This window comes from Bombina bombina, chromosome 1 (assembly GCF_027579735.1).
Source record: "Bombina bombina isolate aBomBom1 chromosome 1, aBomBom1.pri, whole genome shotgun sequence".
NCBI lineage: Eukaryota > Metazoa > Chordata > Amphibia > Anura > Bombinatoridae > Bombina > Bombina bombina.
In genome coordinates, this window is record NC_069499.1 from 1,504,905,020 (window position 1) to 1,504,923,655 (window position 18,636).

The window sequence follows — 18,636 nt, forward strand, 5'->3', positions numbered from 1 at the left end:
TCTACTAATGTTGTTGGAATTCACAACTTTAGGTAAAAATTCAAAAGAAGTTCGCAACACCGCCTTATCCTGAAGAAGAATCAGAAAAGGAGACTCACAAGAAAGAGCAGATAATTCAGAAACTCTTCTGGCAGAAGAGATGGCCAAAAGGAACAAAACTTTCCAAGAAAGTAATTTAATATCCAATGAATGCATAGGTTCAAATGGAGGAGCTTGAAGAGCCCCCAGAACCAAATTCAAACTCCAAGGAGGAGAAATTGACTTAATGACAGGCTTTATACGAACCAAAGCTTGTACAAAACAATGAATATCAGGAAGAATAGCAATCTTTCTGTGAAAAAGAACAGAAAGAGCAGAGATTTGACCTTTCAAGGAACTTGCGGACAAACCCTTATCTAAACCATCCTGAAGAAATTGTAATATTCTCGGTATTCTAAAAGAATGCCAAGAAAAATGATGAGAAAGACACCAAGAAATATAAGTCTTCCAGACTCTATAATATATCTCTCTGGATACAGATTTACGAGCCTGTAACATAGTATTAATCACAGAGTCAGAGAAACCTCTTTGACCAAGAATCAAGCGTTCAATCTCCATACCTTTAAATTTAAGGATTTCAGATCCTGATGGAAAAAAGGACCTTGAGACAAAAGGTCTGGTCTTAACGGAAGAGTCCACGGTTGGCAAGAGGCCATCCGGACAAGATCCGCATACCAAAACCTGTGAGGCCATGCCGGAGCTACCAGCAGAACAAACGAGCATTCCTTCAGAATCTTGGAGATTACTCTTGGAAGAAGAACTAGAGGCGGAAGATATAGGCAGGATGATACTTCCAAGGAAGTGAAAATGCATCCACTGCCTCCGCCTGAGGATCCCGGGATCTGGACAGATACCTGGGAAGTTTCTTGTTTAGATGAGAAGCCATCAGATCTATTTCTGGAAGTTCCCACATTTGAACAATCTGAAGAAATACCTCTGGGTGAAGAGACCATTCGCCCGGATGCAACGTTTGGCGACTGAGATAATCCGCTTTCCAATTGTCCATACCTGGGATATAAACCGCAGAGATTAGACAGGAGCTGGATTCCGCCCAAACCAAAATTCGAGATACTTCTTTCATAGCCAGAGGACTGTGAGTCCCTCCTTGATGATTGATGTATGCCACAGTTGTGACATTGTCTTATCTGAAAACAATGAACAACTCTCTCCTCAGAACAGGCCAAGACTGAAGAGCTCTGAAAATTGCACGGAGTTCCAAAATATTGATCGGAAATCTCACCTCCTGAGATTCCCAAACCCCTTGTGCCGTCAGATACCCCCACACAGCTCCCCAACCTGTAAGACTTGTATCTGTTGAGATTATAGTCCAGGTCGGAAGAACAAAGAAGCCCCCTGAACTAAACGATGGTGATCTGTCCACCATGTCAGAGAGTGTCGTAAAATCGGTTTAAAGATATTAATTGAGATATCTTTGAGTAATCCCTGCACCATTGGTTCAGCATACAGAGCTGAAGAGGTCGCATGTGAAAACGAGCAAAGGAGATCGCATCTGATGCGGCAGTCCTAAGACCCAACATTTCCATGCATAAGGCTACCAAAGGGAATGATTGTGACTGAAGGTTTTGACAAGCTGATATCAATGTTAAACTTCTCTTGTCTGACAAGGACAGAGTCATAGACACTGAATTTATCTAGAAACCTAAAAAGGTTACCCTTGTCTGAGGAATCAATGAACTGATTGGTAAATTGATCCTCCAACCATGAACTTGAAAAAACAACACAAGTCGATTCGTATGAGATTCTTCGAAAATGAGAAGACTGAGCAAGTACCAAGATATCGTCCAAATAAGGAAATACCAAAACCCTATTCTCTGATTACAGAAAGAAGGGCACCGAGAACCTTTGAAAAAAATTCTTGGAACTGAGGCTAGGCCAAACAGTAGAGCCACAAAACTGGTAATGCTTGTCTAAAAAGAGAATCTCAGACACTAAAAGTGATCTGGATGAATCGGAATATGCAGATACACATCCTGTAAATCTATTGTAGACATATAATGCCCTTGCTAAACAAAAGGCAGGATAGTCCTACAGTAACCATCTTGAATGTTGGTATCCTAACATAACGATTCAATAATGATAGATCCAGAACTGGTCTGAAGGAATTGACCTTCTTTGGTACAATGAAGAGATAAAATAAAACCCCAGCCCCTGTTCCAGAACTGGAACTGGCATAAATACTCCAGCCAACTCTAGATCTGAAACACATTTCAGAAATGCTGAGCCTTGCTGTGTCAACTGGGACACGGGAAAGAAAACAGAATTTATGTTTACCTGATAAATTTCTTTCTCCAACGGTGTGTCCGGTCCACGGCGTCATCCTTACTTGTGGGATATTCTCTTCCCCAACAGGAAATGGCAAAGAGCCCAGCAAAGCTGGTCACATGATCCCTCCTAGGCTCCGCCTACCCCAGTCATTCGACCGACGTTAAGGAGGAATATTTGCATAGGAGAAACCATATGGTACCGTGGTGACTGTAGTTAAAGAAAATAAATTATCAGACCTGATTAAAAAACCAGGGCGGGCCGTGGACCGGACACACCGTTGGAGAAAGAAATTTATCAGGTAAACATAAATTCTGTTTTCTCCAACATAGGTGTGTCCGGTCCACGGCGTCATCCTTACTTGTGGGAACCAATACCAAAGCTTTAGGACACGGATGAAGGGAGGGAGCAAATCAGGTCACCTAAATGGAAGGCACCACGGCTTGCAAAACCTTTCTCCCAAAAATAGCCACAGAAGAAGCAAAAGTATCAAACTTGTAAAATTTGGTAAAAGTGTGCAGTGAAGACCAAGTCGCTGCCCTACATATCTGATCAACAGAAGCCTCGTTCTTGAAGGCCCATGTGGAAGCCACAGCCCTAGTGGAATGAGCTGTGATTCTTTCGGGAGGCTGCCGTCCGGCAGTCTCGTAAGCCAATCTGATGATGCTTTTAATCCAAAAAGAGAGAGAGGTAGAAGTTGCTTTTTGACCTCTCCTTTTACCTGAATAAACAACAAACAAGGAAGATGTTTGTCTAAAATCCTTTGTAGCATCTAAATAGAATTTTAGAGCGCGAACAACATCCAAATTGTGCAACAAACGTTCCTTCTTTGAAACTGGTTTTGGACACAGAGAAGGTACGATAATCTCCTGGTTAATGTTTTTGTTAGAAACAACTTTTGGAAGAAAACCAGGTTTAGTACGTAAAACCACCTTATCTGCATGGAACACCAGATAAGGAGGAGAACACTGCAGAGCAGATAATTCTGAGACTCTTCTAGCAGAAGAAATCGCAACTAAAAACAAAACTTTCCAAGATAATAACTTAATATCAACGGAATGTAAGGGTTCAAACGGAACCCCCTGAAGAACTGAAAGAACTAAATTGAGACTCCAAGGAGGAGTCAAAGGTTTGTAAACAGGCTTGATTCTAACCAGAGCCTGAACAAAGGCTTGAACATCTGGCACAGCTGCCAGCTTTTTGTGAAGTAATACCGACAAGGCAGAAATCTGTCCCTTCAGGGAACTAGCAGATAATCCTTTTTCCAATCCTTCTTGAAGGAAGGATAGAATCCTAGGAATCTTAACCTTGTCCCAAGGGAATCCTTTAGATTCACACCAACAGATATATTTTTTCCAAATTTTGTGGTAAATCTTTCTAGTTACAGGCTTTCTGGCCTGAACAAGAGTATCGATAACAGAATCTGAGAATCCTCGCTTCGATAAAATCAAGCGTTCAATCTCCAAGCAGTCAGCTGGAGTGAAACCAGATTCGGATGTTCGAACGGACCCTGAACAAGAAGGTCTCGTCTCAAAGGTAGCTTCCAAGGTGGAGCCGATGACATATTCACCAGATCTGCATACCAAGTCCTGCGTGGCCACGCAGGAGCTATCAAGATCACCGACGCCCTCTCCTGATTGATCCTGGCTACCAGCCTGGGGATGAGAGGAAATGGCGGGAACACATAAGCTAGTTTGAAGGTCCAAGGTGCTACTAGTGCATCCACTAGAGCCGCCTTGGGATCCCTGGATCTGGCCCCGTAGCAAGGAACTTTGAAGTTCTGACGAGAGGCCATCAGATCCATGTCTGGAATGCCCCACAGGTGAGTGACTTGGGCAAAGATTTCCGGATGGAGTTCCCACTCCCCCGGATGCAATGTCTGACGACTCAGAAAATCCGCTTCCCAATTTTCCACTCCTGGGATGTGGATAGCAGACAGGTGGCAGGAGTGAGACTCCGCCCATAGAATGATTTTGGTCACTTCTTCCATCGCTAGGGAACTCCTTGTTCCCCCCTGATGGTTGATGTACGCAACAGTTGTCATGTTGTCTGATTGAAACCGTATGAACTTGGTCCTCGCTAGCCGAGGCCAGGCCTTGAGAGCATTGAATATCGCTCTCAGTTCCAGAATATTTATCGGTAGAAGAGATTCTTCCCGAGACCAAAGACCCTGAGCTTTCAGGGATCCCCAGACCGCGCCCCAGCCCATCAGACTGGCGTCGGTCGTGACAATGACCCACTCTGGTCTGCGGAACGTCATCCCTTGAGACAGATTGTCCAGGGACAGCCACCAACGGAGTGAGTCTCTGGTCCTCTGATTTACTTGTATCTTCGGAGACAAGTCTGTATAGTCCCCATTCCACTGACTGAGCATGCACAGTTGTAATGGTCTTAGATGAATGCGCGCAAAAGGAACTATGTCCATCGCCGCTACCATCAACCCGATCACTTCCATGCACTGAGCTATGGAAGGAAGAGGAACGGAATGAAGTATCCGACAAGAGTCTAGAAGTTTTGTTTTTCTGGCCTCTGTTAGAAAGATCCTCATTTCTAAAGAGTCTATAATTGTTCCCAAGAAGGGAACCCTTGTTGACGGGGATAGAGAACTCTTTTCCACGTTCACTTTCCAGCCGTGAGATCTGAGAAAGGCCAGGACAATGTCCGTGTGAGCCTTTGCTTGAGGAAGGGACGACGCTTGAATCAGAATGTCGTCCAGGTAAGGTACTACTGCAATGCCCCTTGGTCTTAGCACCGCTAGAAGGGAGCCTAGTACCTTTGTGAAAATCCTTGGAGCAGTGGCTAATCCGAAAGGAAGCGCCACAAACTGGTAATGTTTGTCCAGGAATGCAAACCTTAGGAACCGATGATGTTCCTTGTGGATAGGAATATGTAGATACGCATCCTTTAAATCCACCGTGGTCATGAATTGACCCTCCTGGATGGAAGGAAGAATAGTTCGAATGGTTTCCATCTTGAAAGATGGAACCTTGAGAAACTTGTTTAAGATCTTGAGATCTAAGATTGGTCTGAACGTTCCCTCTTTTTTGGGAACTATGAACAGATTGGAGTAGAACCCCATCCCTTGTTCTCTTAGTGGAACAGGATGAATCACTCCCATTTTTAACAGGTCTTCTACACAATGTAAGAACGCCTGTCTTTTTATGTGGTCTGAAGACAACTGAGACCTGTGGAACCTCCCCCTTGGGGGAAGTCCCTTGAATTCCAGAAGATAACCCTGGGAGACTATTTCTAGCGCCCAAGGATCCAGAACATCTCTTGCCCAAGCCTGAGCGAAGAGAGAGAGTCTGCCCCCCACCAGATCCGGTCCCGGATCGGGGGCCAATATTTCATGCTGTCTTGGTAGCAGTGGCAGGCTTCTTGGCCTGCTTTCCCTTGTTCCAGCCTTGCATTGGTCTCCAAGCTGGCTTGGCTTGAGAAGTATTACCCTCTTGCTTAGAGGACGTAGCACTTTGGGCTGGTCCGTTTTTACGAAAGGGACGAAAATTGGGTCTATTTTTCGCCTTGAAAGGCCGATCCTGAGGAAGGGCGTGGCCCTTACCCCCAGTGATATCCGAGATAATCTCTTTCAAGTCAGGGCCAAACAGCGTTTTCCCCTTGAAAGGAATGTTTAGTAGCTTGTTCTTGGAAGACGCGTCAGCCGACCAAGATTTCAACCAAAGCGCTCTGCGCGCCACAATAGTAAACCCAGAATTCTTAGCCGCTAACCTAGCCAATTGCAAAGTGGCGTCTAGGGTGAAAGAATTAGCCAATTTGAGAGCATTGATTCTGTCCATAATCTCCTCATAAGGGGGAGAATCACTATCGAGCGCCTTTATCAGTTCATCAAACCAGAAACATGCGGCTGTAGTGACAGGGACAATGCATGAAATTGGTTGTAGAAGGTAACCCTGCTGAACAAACATCTTTTTAAGCAAACCTTCTAATTTTTTATCCATAGGATCTTTGAAAGCACAACTATCCTCTATGGGTATAGTGGTGCGTTTGTTTAAAGTAGAAACCGCTCCCTCGACCTTGGGGACTGTCTGCCATAAGTCCTTTCTGGGGTCGACCATAGGAAACAATTTTTTAAATATGGGGGGAGGGACGAAAGGAATACCGGGCCTTTCCCATTCTTTATTAACAATGTCCGCCACCCGCTTGGGTATAGGAAAAGCTTCTGGGAGCTCCGGCACCTCTAGGAACTTGTCCATTTTACATAGTTTCTCTGGGATGACCAACTTTTCACAATCATCCAGAGTGGATAATACCTCCTTAAGCAGAATGCGGAGATGTTCCAACTTAAATTTAAATGCAATTACATCAGGTTCAGCCTGTTGAGAAATGTTCCCTGAATCAGTAATTTCTCCCTCAGACAAAACCTCCCTGGCCCCCTCAGATTGGGTTAGGGGCCCTTCAGAGATATTAATATCAGCGTCGTCATGCTCTTCAGTAACTAAAACAGAGCAGCCACGCTTACGCTGACAAGGGTTCATTTTGGCTAAAATGTTTTTGACAGAATTATCCATTACAGCCGTTAATTGTTGCATAGTAAGCAGTATTGGCGCGCTAGATGTACTAGGGGACTCCTGAGTGGGCAAGACTCGTGTAGACGAAGGAGGGAATGATGCAGTACCATGCTTACTTCCCTCACTTGAGGAATCATCTTGGGCATCATTGTCATTATCACATAAATCACATTTATTTAAATGAACAGGAATTCTGGCTTCCCCACATTCAGAACACAGTCTATCTGGTAGTTCAGACATGTTAAACAGGCATAAACTTGATAATAAAGTACAAAAAACGTTTTAAAATAAAACCGTTACTGTCACTTTAAATTTTAAACTGAACACACTTTATTACTGCAATTGCGAAAAAACATGAAGGAATTGTACAAAATTCACCAAATTTTCACCACAGTGTCTTAAAGCCTTAAAAGTATTGCACACCAAATTTGGAAGCTTTAACCCTTAAAATAACGGAACCGGAGCCGTTTTAACACTTTAACCCCTTTACAGTCCCTGGTATCTGCTTTGCTGAGACCCAACCAAGCCCAAAGGGGAATACGATACCAAATGACGCCTTCAAAGTCTTTTCTAAGTATCAGAGCTCCTCTCACATGCGACTGCATGCCATGCCTCTCAAAAACAAGTGCGCCACACCGGCGCGAAAATGAGACTCTGCTTATGCTTTGGGAAAGCCCCAGAGAAATAAGGTGTCTAATACAGTGCCTGCCGATATTATAATATCAATAAACCCAGATAAAATGATTCCTCAAAGCTAAATATGTTTTAAAACTGAATCGATTTAGCCCAGAAAAGTCTACAATCTTAATAAGCCCTTGTGAAGCCCTTATTTACCATCGTAATAAACATGGCTTACCGGATCCCATAGGGAAAAATGACAGCTTCCAGCATTACATCGTCTTGTTAGAATGTGTCATACCTCAAGCAGCAAGAGACTGCACACTGTTCCCCCAACTGAAGTTAATTGCTCTCAACAGTCCTGTGTGGAACAGCCATGGATTTTAGTTACGGTGCTAAAATCATTTTCCTCATACAAACAGAAATCTTCATCTCTTTTCTGTTTCTGAGTAAATAGTACATACCAGCACTATTTTAAAATAACAAACTCTTGATTGAATAATAAAAACTACAGTTAAACACTAAAAAACTCTAAGCCATCTCCGTGGAGATGTTGCCTGTACAACGGCAAAGAGAATGACTGGGGTAGGCGGAGCCTAGGAGGGATCATGTGACCAGCTTTGCTGGGCTCTTTGCCATTTCCTGTTGGGGAAGAGAATATCCCACAAGTAAGGATGACGCCGTGGACCGGACACACCTATGTTGGAGAAAAGAATCTCTTAGCAGGAGGCCTTAACTTGAAGCCAATTCTGTACCTTTCTGAAACAATGTTTCTGAAACCAGAGATTAAGAACGGAATTGATCCAAATTTCTTTGAAGAAAACGTAATCTGCCCCATACCAGCTGAGCTGGAATAAGGGCCGCACCTTCATAGGTACTTAGGAGCTGGCTATAGGTTTCTATAAGGCTTGGATATATTCCAAACTGGAAATAGTTTCCAAACTGATACCGCTCCTGAGGATGAAGGATCAGGCTTTTGTTCCTTGTTGTGAGGAAAGGAACGAAATGATTATTTACCCTGGAAAGAAAGGGAAAGCAAAGTTGACTTAGAAGACATGTCAGTATTCCAAGTTTAATCCATAAAGCTTTTCTAGCTAAAATAGCTAGAGACATATACCTGACATCAACTCTAATGATATCAAAAGATGGTATCACCAATAAAATTATTAGCATGTTATAGAATAATAATAATGCTATAAAATTATGATCTGTTACTTGTTGCGCTAAAGCTTCTAACCAAAAAGTTGAAGCTGCAGCAACATCCGCTAAAAATATAGCAGGTCTAAGAAGATTACCTGAACATAAGTAAGCTTTTCTTAGAAAAGATTCAATTTTCCTATCTAAAGGATCCTTAAATGAAGTACTATCTGCCATAGGAATAGTAGTACATTAGCAGGAGTAGAGACAGCCCCATAACCTTAGGGATTTTTGTCCCAAAAAACTCTAATCTGTCAGATGGCACAGGATATAATTTGCTTAAACGTCTAGAAGGAGTAAATAAATTACCCAAATTATTCCATTCCCTGGAAATTACTACAGAAATAGCATCAGGGAGATAAAACACTTCTGGAATAACTACAGGAGATTTAAAAACCTTATTTAAACGTTTACATTTAGTATCAAGAGGACCAGAATCCTCTATTTCTAATGCAAATAACACTTCTTTAAGAAAAGAACGAATAAATTCCATCTTGAACAAATACAAAGATTTATCAGCATCAACCTCTGAGACAGAAACCTCTGAACCAGAAGAACCATTATCAGTATCAGAATGATGATGTTCATTTAAAAATTCATCTGAAAAAAAGAGAAGTTTTAAAAGACTTTTATGTATACTAGAAGGAGAAATAACAGACATAGCCTTCTTAATGGATTTAAAAAATAAAATCTCTTATGTTATCAGGAACACTCTGAAAATTAGATGTTGACGGACAGCAACAGGTAATGTAACAGTACTAAAGGAAATTTAATCTGCATTAATAAGTTTGACATGACATGCAATACAAATAACAGCTGGAGAAAACAGATACCAAAAGTTTATAGCAGACTTAGCTTGGTAGCTCCAGCACTGTGCAGTGATTTTCCTGTAGTATCTTCTGACTCAGTTGCAACGTGGAACATCTTGCAATATGTAAAAGAAAAAAACAACATATAAAGCAAAATTGATCAAATTCCTTAAATGACAGTTTCAGGAATGGGAAAAAAATGCCAGTGAACAAGCTTCTAGCAACCAGAAGCAATAAATAATGAGACTTAAATAATGTGGAGACAAAAATGACGCCCATATTTTTTAGCGCCAAAAAAGACGCCCACATTATTTGGCGCCTAAATGCTTTTGGCGCCAAAAATGACGCCACATCCGGAACGCCGACATCTTTGACGCAAAATAACGTCAAAAAATGACGCAACTTCCGGCGACACGTATGACGCCGGAAACGGAAAAGAATTTTTGCGCCAAAAAAGTCAGCGCCAAGAATGACGCAATAAAATGAAGCATTTTCAGCCCCCGCGAGCCTAACAGCCCACAGGGAAAAAAGTCAAATTTTGAGGTAAGAAAAAATATGATAATTCAATGCATAATCCCAAATATGAAACTGACTGTCTGGAAATAAGGAAAGTTGAACATTCTGAGTCAAGGCAAATAAATGTTTGAATACATATATTTAGAACTTTATAAATAAAGTGCCCAACCATAGCTTAGAGTGTCACAGAAAATAAGACTTACTTACCCCAGGACACTCATCTACATGTTTGTAGAAAGCCAAACCAGTACTGAAACGAGAATCAGTAGAGGAAATGGTAAATATAAGAGTATATCGTCGATCTGAAAAGGGAGGTAAGAGATGAATCTCTACGACCGATAACAGAGAACCTTATGAAATAGACCCCGTAGAAGGAGATCACTGCATTCAATAGGCAATACTCTCTTCACATCCCTCTGACATTCACTGCACGCTGAGAGGAAAACCGGGCTCCAACTTGCTGCGGAGCGCATATCAACGTAGAATCTAGCACAAACTTACTTCACCACCTCCCTTGGAGGCAAAGTTTGTAAAACTGATTTGTGGGTGTGGTGAGGGGTGTATTTATAGGCATTTTAAGGTTTGGGAAACTTTGCCCCTCCTGGTAGGAATGTATATCCCATACGTCACTAGCTCATGGACTCTTGTTAATTACATGAAAGAAATGGTCCGGCTCTAAAGCTTACAGTACTGCTTTTTCAAATCAAGATAGCATGAGAACAAAGAAAAATTGCTAATAGGAGTAAATTAGAAAGGTGCTTAAAATAAAAAAATTGGGTTTAGTATCCCTTTAATGTAAAACATCAAAATACCCAAGATAACGGAGTACAATACATAGGACTGTGAGCACAAAACAAAAAAAATTGGTATTTTTGTAAGTTACAAATAAAGAGTATTTGCAAACTGCAGATGTTCTTTACCAACTTTTTTTTTTTTTTTTTTTTTTTTTTTTTTAAAGATTCTCTTGGTATTTTCTATTTAAGAGCAGCAATGCACTACTGGGAACTAGCTGAACATAGGTGAGCCAGTAACAAGAGGCATATATTTGCAGCCATCAATCACCAGCTAGCTCCCAGTAATGCATTGCTGCTTTGGGGCCTATCTAGTAACAAGATACAAAGAGAATGAAGCAAATTAGATAATAGAAGAAAATGGGAAAAGTTATTTAAAATGGTATGTTCTGATTCATTAAATCCTTTTTTTGAGTTTCATGTCCCTTTAATTCAGTCTCTCTACACCAATGGCAACAAATAAAAGGGATATTAAACACTAAATACATTTTATAAACATAGTATTGAGGTTATTCTCCGCCTCCCCCTAGTCATGAGTGACCTCATGTTGAAATCTCGCTCACTACATTCCAGTGCTGACCTGTTTGCACGTGTGCAGCAACTCTCCCTCAGATACTTGCAGTGCAAGCGAAGTTCCATAATGGCAGCAGCCATGGTTAGAGGTATTTAGTGTCCCTTTAATGTCATGTAATTGGCTTAGACAAAACAACCTCAGATAGGCTGTACTGTACTGAAAAGCTTTGGTTTGTTTTATTTTTTATTTACAAGAGCCAAAAAGTCATGTATAGGAATTAGTCATTTAACAAGTCTTTAAACATCGAGCATACATTATGTTTAGTGGAATTAAAGTGATGCACTAAACTAAATTATACTTCCATGTTCAGTTCACTGTGAAAATGAACAAATGCGATCTGCAAATTTGGTTGTTTTTTTTGTTTTTTTAAAAAGGGATATGAAACCAAATTTTTTATTTCATGACTCAGAGCAGGCAATTTTAAGCAACTTTCTAATTTACTCCTATTATCAATTTTTCTTTGTTCACTTGGTATCTTTATTTGAAAAAGGAGAAATGAAGGCTACATTTAGCCACCAATCAGCAAGAGCTACCCTGATGCTGACATTCCTACTTTTCAAATAAAGATATCAAGAGAATTAAAGTTGATTAAAATTGCATGCTCTATCTGAATAATGAAAGAAATAAAAATGGGTTTAATATCCCTTTAATGTAGCACAAAGAGCAAAAGGGACATGTAAGTGCAGTACGTAAAAAAAACCCCAGCTATTAAACATGTAATAATATTAAATGTTAAATATAATGAAACTGATATATGTCTCACATGTTATATGGAGAACTCTGCAGCTCTGTTAGTAAGGGGACACACCTACACATCCCCAATTTTACGTTATGCCAGTCTAATAGAATAAGTTAAAGGCTTTCAGCGATGGTATCCACATACAGTGGCTTCTTTGCACCAGACACTAAAAATGTTGCCAGGTGTTTTTAGATGTTAAAGTTAGGGAATTTTACAAGTCCTTGGGATGAAAGTTACTCTAGACATGAACTTGGATATATCCATATTAATATTGTACTAGAAAGGGTCGAGAGTGACTTACATTGAAGGATTCCTTATTTTATCTGGCATAGACAAGATGCACTGTTTGTATAATTAGCAAAGAAAATCTACCTATGGTGCAGTTAACATGTACAGTGATGCAAAAAGCAAGCAAACAATAAACACAAGATGAACTGTTTGTATATTTATAGTACATAATTTTATTACCTGGTCTCTTGCTGTTTAAGGATGTGCTTTACAGCCTGAGCCAGAGTGAATGTTTTGCCTGTCCCGTAAGGACCAATGATGAGGACAGGGGGCAGTTGGACTGAAAGGGGTGTTGTGATGGCCAAGATAGCTTCCTTCTGCTTTGCATTTAATCGCGGATCCAAAAGCTCATCCCACTGTCTGGAACAAAAAGAGAAAACACCACTATTCCACGTGTTAAAGAATCCATAAAGTCCAGACGAGTACAGAAAAAAAGATAACTCTTTAAATATCATACATGATCTTAAGATTCAATTACCTAATTAGACAAAGAAAACTAGGACAGTGTGAAATAACCATATATAGTCTATGAATACTGAGGAATCAATGAACTCTCATAGAGGAATCGACATACCTTAAAGCAAGGATGTAGAACCTTGGCCCTCCAGATGTTTCATAACTACATTTCCCATGATGCTCAACTGGACTTCAGAGTGCCTAAGCATCATGGGTAACGTAGTTCTAAAACATCAGGAGGGCCAAGGTTCCCCCCATCCCTGCCTTAAAGGGATAGTCTACCTAAAAAATTGTATTGTTTAAAAAAGATAACAGAATTTATGCTTACCTGATAAATTACTTTCTCCAACGGTGTGTCCGGTCCACGGCGTCATCCTTACTTGTGGGATATTCTCTTCCCCAACAGGAAATGGCAAAGAGCCCAGCAAAGCTGGTCACATGATCCCTCCTAGGCTCCGCCTACCCCAGTCATTCGACCGACGTACAGGAGGAAATATGCATAGGAGAAACCATATGATACCGTGGTGACTGTAGTTAGAGAAAATAATTCATCAGACCTGATTAAAAAACCAGGGCGGGCCGTGGACCGGACACACCGTTGGAGAAAGTAATTTATCAGGTAAGCATAAATTCTGTTTTCTCCAACATAGGTGTGTCCGGTCCACGGCGTCATCCTTACTTGTGGGAACCAATACCAAAGCTTTAGGACACGGATGAAGGGAGGGAGCAAATCAGGTCACCTAAATGGAAGGCACCACGGCTTGCAAAACCTTTCTCCCAAAAATAGCCTCCGAAGAAGCAAAAGTATCAAATTTGTAAAATTTGGCAAAAGTGTGCAGTGAAGACCAAGTCGCTGCCTTACATATCTGGTCAACAGAAGCCTCGTTCTTGAAGGCCCATGTGGAAGCCACAGCCCTAGTGGAGTGAGCTGTGATTCTTTCAGGAGGCTGCCGTCCGGCAGTCTCATAAGCCAATCGGATAATGCTTTTAAGCCAAAAAGAAAGAGAGAGGTAGAAGTTGCTTTTTGACCTCTCCTTTTACCAGAATAAACAACAAACAAAGAAGATGTTTGTCTGAAATCTTTAGCAGCCTCTAAATAGAATTTTAGAGCACGGACTACGTCCAAATTGTGTAACAAACGTTCCTTCTTTGAAGCTGGATTCGGACACAAAGAAGGTACAACTATCTCCTGGTTAATATTTTTGTTGGAAACAACTTTCGGAAGAAAACCAGGCTTAGTACGCAAAACCACCTTATCTGCATGGAACACCAGATAGGGCGGAGAACACTGCAGAGCAGATAACTCTGAAACTCTTCTAGCAGAAGAAATTGCAACCAAAAACAAAACTTTCCAAGATAATAACTTAATATCTACGGAATGTAAGGGTTCAAACGGAACCCCTTGAAGAACTGAAAGAACTAGATTTAGACTCCAGGGAGGAGTCAAAGGTCTGTAAACAGGCTTGATTCTAATCAGAGCCTGAACAAACGCTTGAACGTCTGGCACAGCTGCCAGCCTTTTGTGAAGTAAAACAGATAAAGCAGAGATCTGTCCCTTCAGAGAACTTGCAGATAATCCTTTCTCCAAACCTTCTTGTAGAAAGGATAGAATCTTAGGAATTTTTATCTTGTTCCATGGGAATCCTTTAGATTCACACCAACAGATATATTTTTTCCATATTTTATGGTAAATTTTTCTAGTTACAGGCTTTCTGGCCTGAATCAGAGTATCTATTACAGAATCTGAAAACCCACGCTTTGATAAAATCAAGCGTTCAATCTCCAAGCCGTCAGTTGGAGGGAAACCAGATTCGGATGTTCGAATGGACCTTGAACAAGAAGGTCCTGTCTCAAAGGTAGCTTCCATGGTGGAGCCGATGACATATTCACCAGGTCTGCATACCAAGTCCTGCGTGGCCACGCAGGAGCTATCAAGATCACCGAAGCCCTCTCCTGATTGATCCTGGCTACCAGCCTGGGAATGAGAGGAAACGGTGGGAATACATAAGCTAGGTTGAAGGTCCAAGGTGCTACTAGTGCATCTACTAGAGTCGCCTTGGGATCCCTGGATCTGGACCCGTAGCAAGGAACCTTGAAGTTCTGACGAGAGGCCATCAGATCCATGTCTGGAATGCCCCATAATTGAGTTATTTGGGCAAAGATTTCCGGATGGAGTTCCCACTCCCCCGGATGGAATGTCTGACGACTCAGAAAATCTGCTTCCCAATTTTCCACTCCTGGGATGTGGATTGCAGATAAGTGGCAGGAGTGATCCTCCGCCCATTGAATTATCTTGGTCACTTCCTCCATCGCCAGGGAACTTCTTGTTCCCCCCTGATGGTTGATATATGCAACAGTCGTCATGTTGTCTGATTGAAACCTTATGAATTTGGCCTTTGCTAGTTGAGGCCAAGCCTTGAGAGCATTGAATATCGCTCTCAGTTCCAGAATGTTTATCGGGAGAAGAGATTCTTCCCGAGACCATAGACCCTGAGCTTTCAGGGGTTCCCAGACCGCGCCCCAGCCCACCAGACTGGCGACGGTCGTGACAATGACCCACTCTGGTCTGCGGAAGCTCATTCCCTGTGACAGGTTGTCCAGGATCAGCCACCAACGGAGTGAATCTCTGGTCTTTTGATCTACTTGAATCGTCGGAGACAAGTCTGTATAATCCCCATTCCACTGTCTGAGCATGCACAGTTGTAATGGTCTTAGATGAATTCGTGCAAAAGGAACTATGTCCATTGCTGCAACCATCAATCCTATTACTTCCATGCACTGCGCTATGGAAGGACGAAGAACAGAATGAAGTACTTGACAAGAGCTTAGAATTTTTGATTTTCTGACCTCTGTCAGAAAAATCCTCATTTCTAAGGAATCTATTATTGTTCCCAAGAAGGGAACTCTTGTTGACAGGGACAGAGAACTTTTTTCCTTGTTCACTTTCCATCCGTGAGATCTGAGAAAGGCTAGGACGATGTCCGTATGAGCCTTTGCTTTTGACAGAGACGACGCTTGAATCAGGATGTCGTCCAAGTAAGGTACTACTGCAATGCCCCTTGGCCTTAGAACCGCTAGAAGGGACGCTAGTACCTTTGTGAAAATTCTCGGAGCAGTGGCTAATCCGAATGGAAGTGCCACAAACTGGTAATGCTTGTCCAGAAAAGCGAACCTTAGGAACTGATGATGTTCCTTGTGGATAGGAATATGTAGGTACGCATCCTTTAAATCCACCGTGGTCATAAATTGACCTTCCTGGATGGTGGGAAGGATCGTTCGAATGGTTTCCATTTTGAACGATGGAACCCTGAGAAATTTGTTTAGGATCTTGAGATCTAAAATTGGTCTGAATGTTCCCTCTTTTTTGGGAACTATGAACAGGTTGGAGTAAAACCCCATCCCTTGTTCTCCTATTGGAACTGGATGAATTACTCCCATCTTTAACAGGTCGTCTACACAATGTAAGAATGCCTGTCTTTTTATTTGGTTTGAAGATAATTGAGACCTGTGGAACCTTCCCCTTGGGGGTAGTTCCTTGAATTCTAGGAGATAACCTTGAGAAACTATTTCTAGTGCCCAAGGATCCTGAACATCTCTTGCCCAAGCCTGAGCAAAGAGAGAAAGTCTGCCCCCCACCAGATCCGGTCCCGGATCGGGGGCCATCCCTTCATGCTGTTTTGGTAGCAGTGGCAGGCTTCTTGGCCTGCTTACCCTTGTTCCAGCCTTGCATCGGTCTCCAGGCTGGTTTGGGTTGTGAAGTATTACCCTCTTGCTTAGAGGATGTAGAATTAGAGGCTGGTCCGTTTCTGCGAAAGGGACGAAAATTAGGCTTATTTTTAGCCTTAAAAGACCTATCCTGAGGGAGGGCGTGGCCCTTTCCCCCGGTGATGTCTGAAATAATCTCTTTCAAATCAGGACCAAACAGTGTTTTACCCTTGAAAGGGATGTTAAGCAATTTTGTCTTGGAAGACACATCCGCTGACCAAGACTTTAGCCAAAGCGCTCTGCGCGCCACGATAGCAAACCCTGAATTTTTCGCCGCTAATCTAGCTAATTGCAAAGCGGCATCTAAAATAAAAGAGTTAGCCAATTTAAGTGCTTGAACTCTGTCCATAACCTCCTCATACGAAGATTCTTTATTGAGCGACTTTTCTAGTTCTTCGAACCAGAAACACGCTGCCGTAGTGACAGGAACAATGCATGAAATTGGTTGTAGAAGGTAACCTTGCTGAACAAACATCTTTTTAAGCAAACCCTCTAATTTTTTATCCATAGGATCTTTGAAAGCACAACTATCTTCTATAGGGATAGTAGTGCGTTTGTTTAGAGTAGAAACCGCCCCCTCGACCTTGGGGACTGTCTGCCATAAGTCCTTTCTGGGGTCGACTATAGGAAATAATTTTTTAAATATAGGGGGAGGAACAAAAGGTATGCCGGGCCTTTCCCACTCCTTATTTACTATGTCCGCCACCCGCTTGGGTATAGGAAAAGCATCGGGGGGCACCGGAACCTCTAGGAACTTGTCCATCTTACATAATTTCTCTGGAATGACCAAACTGTCACAATCATCCAGAGTAGATAATACCTCCTTAAGCAGTGCGCGGAGATGTTCTAATTTAAATTTAAATGTTACAACATCAGGTTCAGCTTGTTGAGAAATTTTTCCTGAATCTGAAATTTCTCCCTCAGACAAAACCTCCCTCCTGGCCCCTTCAGATTGGTGTGAGGGTATGTCAGAACAGTTATCATCAGCGTCCTCTTGCTCTTCAGTGTTTAAAACAGAGCAATCGCGCTTTCTTTGATAAGTAGGCATTTTGGATAAAATGTTTGCAATAGAATTATCCATTACAGCCGTTAATTGTTGCATGGTAATACGTATTGGCGCACTAGATGTACTAGGGGCCTCTTGTGTGGGCAAAACTGGTGTAGACACAGAAGGGGATGATGCAGTATCATGCTTACTCCCCTCATTTGAGGAATCATCTTGGGCAATATCATTATCTGCGGCATCATTGTCCCTACTTTGTTTGGACACTATGGCACAATCTTCACATAAATTTAAATGGGGAGAAACCTTTGTTTTCATACATATAGAACATCTCTTATCTGATGGTTCAGACATGTTAAACAGGCTTAAACTTGTCAACAAAGCACAAAAAACGTTTTAAAATAAAACCGTTACTGTCACTTTAAATTTTAAACTGAACACACAGCCATCGATTTTAGTAACGTTTGCTAAAATCATCTTCCTCTTACAAACAGAAATCTTCATCTCTTTTCTGTTTCAGAGTAAATAGTACATACCAGCACTATTTTAAAATAACAAACACTTGATTGAAGGATAAAAACTACATTTAAACACCAAAAAACTCTTAACCATCTCCGTGGAGATGTTGCCTGTGCAACGGCAAAGAGAATGACTGGGGTAGGCGGAGCCTAGGAGGGATCATGTGACCAGCTTTGCTGGGCTCTTTGCCATTTCCTGTTGGGGAAGAGAATATCCCACAAGTAAGGATGACGCCGTGGACCGGACACACCTATGTTGGAGAAAATCCCTTTAGTACCCATTTCCCAGTTTTGAATAACCAACACGGTTATATTAATATACTATTGAGAACAGAGTACTATGTAGCACATTCAAACAAACTAGGTGACTTCACTCAGAAAACCAGTGTTGTCTTTTTTTTGGTTCTAAATTCTGTGTTAAAGGGATATAAAAAACCCATTTTTTTCTTTCATGATTTAGACAATTTCCAATTAATTTCAATTTACTTTTATTATCAAATTTGCTTTATTCTTT

At 41.6% G+C, this 18,636-nt stretch overlaps 1 protein-coding gene across 2 annotated transcripts in view; it reads right to left on the reverse strand.

The window, feature by feature from the left end:
• HELZ (helicase with zinc finger) overlaps positions 1-18,636 on the reverse strand; it is an 842,947-nt gene that overhangs the window by 421,987 nt on the left and 402,324 nt on the right. For both annotated transcript variants that reach the window (XM_053707899.1, XM_053707909.1), the window contains exon 14: positions 12,561-12,740. In XM_053707899.1, coding sequence (XP_053563874.1) covers positions 12,561-12,740 — 180 coding nt within the window. The remainder of the gene's footprint in view (positions 1-12,560; positions 12,741-18,636) is intronic.